At 39.8% G+C, this 9,527-nt stretch overlaps 1 protein-coding gene across 4 annotated transcripts in view; it reads left to right on the top strand.

Moving 5' to 3' along the window:
• Slc20a2 (solute carrier family 20 (phosphate transporter), member 2) overlaps positions 1–9,527 on the top strand; it is a 124,923-nt gene that overhangs the window by 84,826 nt on the left and 30,570 nt on the right. For all 4 annotated transcript variants that reach the window (XM_013025771.1, XM_013025746.1, XM_013025754.1 and 1 more), the window contains 3 exons: positions 1,004–1,552; positions 7,021–7,161; positions 8,678–8,763. In XM_013025771.1, the coding sequence (XP_012881225.1) occupies positions 1,264–1,552; positions 7,021–7,161; positions 8,678–8,763 (516 nt within the window). In that variant the 5' untranslated portion in view covers positions 1,004–1,263. The remainder of the gene's footprint in view (positions 1–1,003; positions 1,553–7,020; positions 7,162–8,677; positions 8,764–9,527) is intronic.

Genomic DNA, 9,527 nt, shown 5'->3' with positions numbered 1-9,527 from the left:
CAAGGCTAGCACTCTACCACTTGAGCCACAGTGCCACTTCCGGCTTTTTTCTTTTTTGCTTATGTGGTGCTGAGGAATCGAACCCAGGGCCTCATGCATGTAATGCAAGCGCTTTACCACTGAGCCACCTTCCCAGCCCGGAAGCTCCTTTCTTATTTATTCAACACACTGATTAGGACTTACTCTAGGCCCTAGCTTCAGTGCAGTGAGAGGAAAGCTGTGTGGCTATCAGGAGGACTTTCCCTGGCAGAAGGATCCTGGGGTACCAAAGCCCTGAGATTTTTCAGGGAGTAATGAGAAGCCAGAGTGAGGGCTGGAAGAGCCCAGGATAGTGAGCTGCTGGATGGGCAGGGGTTTTGCTAGCCATGGTGAGGCCTCTTTTTTCCTAGGCAAGATGAGAAAATGTGGGATAGTATATCTTCCAACTCTCTCTGCACCTCCATGGAGTGCCTTCCACTCTCACTTTCATCATTGCTGCATAAGTGATAGGATCCAGAGATTGTTGTAGGATGTACTCATAAGACAAAGTTCATGCCCTCATGTCAAATGCAGATAGATAGTGGTCACACCCTATGACAACACATAATCAGATTCATCATCACCGTTCCAAGGAACTAGGCATAATCCACATATTTTCAAATACTCAATTTTAATAGCTCTTTTCTCGTGTTTTATTCACTTGAAGCAAATGAACAAATGTGACCGAAAACCACGGCTAAATATGTTTTCAAGTTACTTTAAAAACTTTACCTAATAAGGCTGGCCTATTATCAGTCAACAGTGAGCATCATGCTCTGACAGTCCAGAAACCTGATTTTTTTTATTTTTTTGGTTGATATGGAGAGTAGTGTAATTGTAATCCTCCATAAATCTGTTTTATATTTAGATCTATCCCATGCTGAAGTTAGATCCTATTGGCAGGCTCAAACATTTATTTCTGAAAGAACAAGATGTTACAGGTGCTGTAGGTAATTGATTTATTCTTTTTTTTTTCTCGTTACAGGAGGCAACATCACAGCTTTCCCAGTCTGAGAGAAAAAATATGGAATGTGTTTTACCGCTGACTGAACACAACCAAATGAACTGTACTGACAGTAGTTTGAAAACCAACAGTTAGCAGTTTGTTCCAGCTCCAACATTGCCTGGCACTTTCCAGAGCAAACTGTTTACAAGAACTCTCAGTGTTACAAACTTATTAACCTCAAGCTTTGTTTATTTAAAATATTCCTGTGAAAGAAAAGTCCTTGGAATTCATCTTCCAGAATGGATATGAATGAATATTTGTGGATGGTCATTTTGGGTTTTATTATAGCTTTCATCTTGGCATTTTCTGTTGGTGCAAATGATGTTGCCAATTCCTTCGGTACTGCTGTGGGCTCTGGTGTGGTGACCTTGAGACAGGCGTGCATTCTGGCATCAATATTTGAAACTATTGGCTCTGTGCTACTGGGAGCCAAAGTAGGAGAGACTATCCGTAAAGGCATCATTGATGTGAATCTGTACAACGAGACAGTAAAAACACTTATGGCTGGGGAAGTGAGTGCAATGGTTGGTGAGTAGCTTTAATCCTACCCCAAGGGAAGGTATGGCCACCCACCTGCCTCCCTGCTACCTCTGCCTGTTCTGTAAATGGGACCCTTGTTTCAGCTTTTTAGAAACTGGTTTTGGTTTTATGTTTTTACTGATTTTTACCTTCTTCACTTTAGAGTAATTATGGTTTTTATAAGTATTTAAATAACAAGAAAGTACTGTCAAATATTTAGCAATTTAAGTGGCTAAAATAGATTTTTTAATAAATGAATACGATTTTTGGAATAGCACTTTGTTTTAGATTATTCAAGGTTATTAAAGAAGTAATATGTATGTGAATTTGTTCTATTTTTTTCATATGTACTAGTCCAAGGGCTGGAACTCAGGGCTTGGATACTGTCCCTGAGCTTTATTATCATTGTTGATGTTGTTGTTGTTATTTTACTTAAGGCTAGTGCTCTACCACTGGAACCATTGTTCCACTTCTGGCCTTTAGGTGGTTAATTGGAGATAAGAGTATCTTGAATTTTCCTGCCCAGGCTTCAAACCGTGATCCTCAGATCTAGCCTCCTGAGCAGCTAGATTACAGGTTTGCACCACCAGCACTGACTTGTTTAAAATTTTTACCTATAAAATTTTCATATATATTGATGTATATTTTTTCTTGTCTTTTTTTTCATCAGAATGCACTATTTTGAAAATGCAGTTGTCAAAAAATAATGTTTGGGGTTTAGTAATTAAAATACTTGCCTAGCATGCATGAAACCCCGAGTTCAACCCTCAGCACTGCAAAATAATATGAATATTTTTAGTGGAGCTATGGCTCAAGTGGCAGACCCCTATCCTTGAGTGAAAAGCTAAAGGACAGAGCCCAGGTCCGGAGTTCAAGCCTTAGTACCACCACCAACAAAAAGAAGAATACTTTTTGGATTTGGGTATTGCTTAGTGGGTGAACACATGAACAAGTCCCAGCACCAAGAAACAAAGAAAATGCCAGTATTTATTAATTTGACTTTTTGACTCTAGAGCCATTACCAAATGAATATTAAGCAAGTGCTTATGTTTTGAGAAATTCTGATCTTCTGCATTATTTGTAATGTTTTTGTTGGCTTTTGTTTGGATCTTCTGATTCTATCCCCTTGGAGCTTTATTTGATATGCATGTTTTCCTCTCTGGCTAAAAGATCACTTGTAAGTCTATCCTTTATGACTAGGTATAAGTTGTCCAGATGAAGAATTGAGGTGAGTGATAATGTGAGTAAAATTAGCTGGGTGGACAGTGTGATTTCTCCATTACCATAGTGACTTTAACAGAGGAAGCCCTGTGTAGGCCTTCCCTTTCTGCCTTTATTATAGCAGAAAGAAAATTCAAGGAGGAACCTCCAAGTACAGCTGACAGGACTCTCTCTGTTTGCCTCTAGGTAGAGATGCCGTCACAGCAGACAGCTGATCTTTATGGGTAATTTGGTTAGGGAAAAGAGGTTAGAGATGGTTTCCACCACCTTGTGCTTTCAACAGGACATCTCCTTTTAAAGGAAGAGTCCTGCAGTGGGAGGTAAGCTGCTGGTGTACCAAGAACACAGTCATGTTTTACAGGTCCCTAGTCATTTGTCACTAGCATTCCTTAAGCACCCAGTATGTGGAGAGGGTAACCCACCATCTTTTTGTAGATAAGTCAATTGAAGGCCCCCTAGTCAGAAGCAGACTGATACGCTAAGGTATTTAATCGTAAAGGTACAGTAGCCAAGTAATTCAAGATCTGAGGTTTCTAGTTCTAATATTTTATGTTACACAGATAGAAGAGCCAGGGCTGCTTTAATGTCAACAGCTATTGTAATTACTACATTTTACTTACTTTTTTATGTATATATTTCTCAGCGTAGTCAAATTAATTGAAACTTCCCTTAGAAAAGTAACTATTTTAGACTGGTGCTGGTGGCTCACGCCTGTAATCCTAGCTACTCAGGAGGCTGAGATCTGAGAATCACAGTTCAAAGCCAGCCCGGGCAGGAAAGTCCATGAGACTCCAATAAACCTCTAGAAAACGGGAAGTGGCGCTGTGGCTCAAGTGGTAGAGCACTCACCTTGAGCTGAAGAGCATAAGGACAGCACCCAAGCCCAGAGTTCAGGCCCCATGACCGACAAAAAAAAAAAGAAAGAAAAGTAACTATTTTATTAAGTTCATCCATGACATTCATGTATAGATAACTATGGTTTAATCATATTAAAATAAAATTAAGGTTTCCCTTGCCAATTGTAATATGGACAAGACTTACTAAAAGTATTAAAGAAATAAAGAAAAATCCTGATAGAACAAGGCCTACCTGGAGCTTTCCTGTTAGGTAAGACTTAAAGAGTTGTGCTTGTAGGAGCCTTGTTAGGAGGCTATATGGAGGGTTTCATTTTGACCCAGTTTTGTGAACTGAGTTCATGTACCTACTAATTTTTTTATAACTACTATTATAATTACTAATTTTTTAGTATAATTTCTCCAGTTTCTAGTCTTCCTCCCACCCCACTCCTTTAAGTTTTGGCTCTTTACTGAAAGAATGAAGGATTTTTACCTCAACTATAGTTTGGGTTTACCAAAGCAATTTGAGGTTTGCTTGAATAACAAAGATTGCTTTGGTTTCTTTCTTCTTTTTCTTGTTTTTTTTTTTTTCTGATGTGTGGGTATATGACTCTCAAAAACCCCTTCTTAATTTTTAAATTGAATTCCTTACAAATGGGAGCTATGTGAATTTAATATGGTGGTCATTATTGGACAAAAAGCTAATTCTGTTCAGATCTTGACTTCTCCCTCTCTCTTCTAAAGTCTATTAATTCTTCTCCCTCTCCCCATCCTTTTATTCTATTCTGTTTTCCTTGATTTTCTTAGTAACTTCTTCAGCCATAGGACTCTGTGCTTTCTGATAAAGTTGTGCTGGAAATAAGTTGGTTGAGTAGAATTGCTAATGCCACTCAAACTTCCTAAACAATTTATATTTTGAGAGTCACTCAGCTTTAAAACAAGTCAGTCCTGCCGGGTGCTGGTGGCTCACGCCTATAATCCTAGCTACTCAGGAGGCTGAGATCTGAGGATCGCGGTTCAAAGCCAGCCCGGGCAGGAGAGACCGTGAGACTCCTATCTCCAATAAACCACCAGAAAACCGGAAGTGGCACTGTAGCTCAAGTGGTAGAGCGCTCGCCTTGAGCTGAAGAGCTGAGGGACAGCGCCCAGGCCCAGAGTTCAAGCCCCACGACCGACAGAAAAAAAAAAAAAAACAAGTCAATCCTCTTTGTATGAATCCACTATTGGTTCCAAAATCTTACAGGGAATTCAGACCTTGTCATCTTCTCCCTCTGAGGCACCCACCCTGCATAAGAAACCATTGGCTTGAGCACAATCCTCCTAAAGTCTTCATAGCCCTGCTTGCCCTCCAGCTTGCTCCACTGTGTCCTGCCCTGACACACACCCAGCGGTCCCCTCCAGTGTGACCCTGAGCCTTAGCTCTGTCATTGCCTGAGGCATGTCCACCTCCCATTTTCCCTAGGTTTCATCCATCCCATGACTTATCCGTTCCCTTTTCGTAGGATGTCCTTACCTCACATAAGACATCCCATTTTTCTTCTTCTTCTCACTTGTAGTCCCACTTACCTTCATCAGTTCCTCATCTTTTCAGTCTTTCCTGGCCCCTCTTTTTTTCTTCCAGTATTCCCACCCGCTTTTTTTTTTTTTTTTTTTTTTGTCAGTTGTGGATCTGGGCCTGGGCACTGTCCCTCAGCTTCAGCTCAAGGCCCGTGCTCTACTACTTGAGCCACAGCGCCACTTCTGGTTTTCTGGTGGTTAATTGGAGATGAGTCTCACAGACTTTCCTTCCTGAAAGCTGCTCCTGAAAGTTTCTCTTGCTGACTTCGAAAATATGCCTGGAGAAATTTGCAAAAAGAGTGGGGAGCCAGGTGCAGGTGGCTCATGCCTGTAATCCTAGCTCCTCAGGAGGCTGAAATCTGAGGATCACAATTTGGAGCTAGCCAAGGCAGGAAAGTCTGTGAGACTCTTCAATTAATCACCAAAAGGCTGAAAGTGGAGCTGTGGCTTAAGTAGTGGAGCTTTAGTTTTGAGCAAAAAAACCTCAGGGAATGTGCCCAGGCCCTGAGTATGAGCCCAGGCATGTCCCGTGCGCGTTCACATGCGCCAAGGACACACACACACACACACACACACACACACACACACACTATTAAAGTGGTAAAGTATTTTTTGTTTTGTTTTTTGTTTGATTTGTTGTTTTTGTTTTTTGAGACAGGTCTTATAGCCAATACTGGCTCAGAATTTCTGTAGCCCAGGCTGGCCTAGAACTTCAAGTCCTCTTGCCTCTGTCTCCTTAGTGTTAGGATTATAGGTCTGCTTTCATTTTAAAAGCAATCAGTCTCTGTGGAGCCCAGGCCTCAGAGGTAAGTCCTAAGGAACTGTCCAGGAAAAACCCAAATACAGCCATGGAGCCTATCACCATTTGGCAGTGTAACAACCCCTTCATCTCCCAGCACAAGTGTTAAGGATATACATGGGGTCACAGCTGGCTTCACCTCAAAGATTTCAGCCCAAAGGTCAGCAGGCCCGACCTCTGCTGGATCAGATGTCCGTATTGCTTCACAAACTGGGACCATAAATGACCCTTCAGTAGTTCAGATAGGTTTGAAGGAAATGCAGAGGTCTGCTTAAAGTTGCTTCTGTTGCCAAGCAACCAGGTTTCCAGAGCTAATTGGAAATAATAATATGCCCAGCTTATCCGCCATCCTCTTCATTCCCATACAGTTCAGCACAAGCTTTTCAACAAGTACCCCCGAAAGTGATCTCTCACAGCTGATGCTTTTAATACTCACTGCAAAATCTGATCTGCTTCTGAAAATGTCTGAGGTGAACTATAGCCTAGAAAAACATGAAGCCTAAAAAGAATGATGGACTGGAGGTAAAAGTATACAAAACCACATTTGAAGCTCCTAAGAAACCCAGCAGAGTCTTGGTTATTTTTCTTGAAGGAGGCAAAAATCAAAAAGCAAGCTCTGTATAACTATTGGATGCTAATAAAAATACTAAGTAAAAGTACTAAGGTAGTGTGGTCTCATACATAGACTAACTTGTCACTAGCCCTCATTATAGAAGGCATGGTAACAAAACTTCCCCTCAGTCATTTTCCTTTCTTTCCTAAGTGTAGTAGAAACTTTATTTCTTGCTTGATTGTAGCCCAACTGCACCCTTGGACAGGCTTGTTATTAATCTATAATCTATTAATCTTGTTATTAATCTATAAAACAATTATTACCTGCTGTGTTGAGAAGGTTTACTAAAGTTGAGTGATTTTTGTAAGGACCTTAGCACTTGTAAATAAACTCCATAGGAAGTTAAACTGGGAGATGTCGCTGTGGAGAACAAGTTTGGATTTCTTCTCTTGGTTGTCAGCTCAGATTCTACTTTATGTCTGATTGTTTTTTTTAATCTTTCTGTCTATAGGTTCAGCCGTTTGGCAGCTGATTGCATCCTTCCTGAGACTTCCAGTTTCAGGAACTCACTGCATTGTTGGCTCCACTATAGGATTCTCACTTGTTGCAATTGGTACAAAGGGTGTGCAGTGGATGGAGCTTGTCAAGATTGGTAATTGCCATTTTCTTTTACCTATAAGAAGGAAAATTACCTTTGCTAGAGTAAGTTTTATTAAAAGTTGTTTTTATCATGTGTTTTTCCCCTTAAAATGTTAAGGTTTAGAAGACCTACATTATATGGGTAATGCAGTCTCCCTGTAAATTTCTCTTACTAGAGGCTGTGAACTGTGAACTTCTTTAACTCTTCTCTTTAAAACAATTACATCATCATCCAGCTTTGAAAATCAATATCTAGCCTTTCCAAGCAAAAGAACATTTTTATTTAAGTCATTCTAGAAGTCAGAGAAAGACTATAAATTTGAGTAAAGGTAATGCCTTGAATCTCAAGGAGTCAGTATCTGTGATCATGGTAAAGCCTGTTGTCATTTACCTCTCTGAGGTCAAGAAATGATCCAAATTAAGCATGAGAAAGAAGCTCATGCCTATAATCCTAGCTGAGATCTGAGGAGGCTAAGATTTGAGGATCTTAGCTTGAAGCCAGCCCAGACAGATAAATCTGAGATATCTTACCTGCAATTAATCAGCAAAAAGCAAGTAGTAGAGACATGGATGGTAGAGGTCTAGCCCTCTTCACCCCCCCTCCCCCGCCCCCAAATCCACACACACACAAAGAGATGATCCAGTCTACGCTCTTTGGAGAAGCACTAGTGTTCCTTTTAGGCCTGTACCCATTTCCACAAATCTAACAACTGACTTCCTGACTCTGCAGTATGTCAGTTTATAAATCAACTCTGTAATGCCAACCCACCTGGCTGTAAAAATACTCCTCCGCCCCATCTCTTAGCTTTTGGTTGTTCAGTCTTTTATCAGGCTCACTGTGGCCTCAGAAGCTGTAGGTCACACTGGCTTCTGACCTGCCAAGCAGGAACACAGGGAAACTGCATTAGATCTGGAACCTCAGTTCTCAACTCTAATGTTAGAACTACCCAGGGGAGCAATTAAAAAATATTAGTGGCTAGACTTGATTCTAAACCTTTAAAATCAACCAGAATTCTAGGGTTAGAGCAAGAATATAACCGGATTATTAACCCCCCTCCCTCCAAGATGTTTATACTGTGTAGCCATAGCTTGGAGCTGCAAGGCTTGATGCTAAAGTTAGAGTTCTAGTTGTTAGGTGTCAGAAATCAAAGTACCAGGCTGGTCTTGGCAAGGAAATACAAAGTGGCCTGCTTTTAAATAACCTCACTATTGGATCAAGTTCCTGGTCTCCATATGTATTGATAAGAAAAGCAGGTAAAAGGTTCAGTGGGAAGCAAAGGAGTCTGTCTCTAAATCTAAAATTTAAGAATAGTGATCCACTGACCTGGCAGTACAACCAGGTATACATGGCTAGAGTAGAGCTATGCATGGGTGAAGTCAGGAGAGCCTGCTGGGTTCTGAGTTAAGGTAAACAATTCTGAGAATATTTATTAATGTATGTAATATATTGGTTATTATTGTGTTATATAAACATGACCATAATTACATATGAATTTTAACATTCATTAGATTTTTTTTTAATCACTCAGTTGCTTCTTGGTTTATATCTCCACTGTTGTCTGGTTTCATGTCTGGCGTGCTGTTTGTACTGATCAGAATGTTCATCTTAAAAAAGGTAAGGGATGCTGTTATTTTTTAAATTAAATTTCAGAACTAATTTTGGTCCGGCTCAGCAGAAATTAATGTTGGGTGGAGTTAGAAAGAGAATTGCATTTACATTGTTAAGTGGGCCTTAAAAGTGGAGTTATGGTCATGCTTTATCATCTAAGTTGCTGGAGTGAACCCCAGAGAAGTGTCCAGTGGCCTACATACACTAGCACTCAGTTTGAGATTTCTTTCCTTAGTTAGCACTCCCTGGAACTGTGCTTAGACCTCAAAAATGAAAGATAATCATTTCCTGACTGCTAAATAAAATAAAATGAGATGATGTTAAGATTTTGAAGTTGACTAATCACTAAAAGCAACTGGATAATCTCCTTACCCAAATGTAAAGGTACCTGCTAATAGATAAAATGAACTCAGAATACTGACTTAATTTGAGGAAGTGATTGGGGAAAAAAAGGAAATACAGGGGATACATTTGTCATATAAGATTAAAGATATAAAGTTTGAGATCAGTATTATTTTTAAAATGATTATTTTTAGTTAACTTTTTAAAATTATTTTCTTAATTCAAATGAATATAATAAAGTATGAAATAGTGTTCAATTTCAATTTATGTATATATCAATCAAATCAGAGTAATAGCATTTACATTTCCTTAAATATTATCATTTCTATGGATTTGGAACCTTCAAATACTTCAGTAGCTATTTTGGAAAACTGATTTCTTGTGCCTTGTAACATTAGAGCCCTGTCTTAGTCAACTTTCCATCTCTG

This window comes from Dipodomys ordii, unplaced genomic scaffold (genome assembly GCF_000151885.1).
Source record: "Dipodomys ordii isolate 6190 unplaced genomic scaffold, Dord_2.0 Scaffold4, whole genome shotgun sequence".
NCBI lineage: Eukaryota > Metazoa > Chordata > Mammalia > Rodentia > Heteromyidae > Dipodomys > Dipodomys ordii.
The sequence above is the reverse complement of the archived record's forward strand: the minus strand, read 5'-3'. Positions and strand labels throughout refer to the sequence as shown.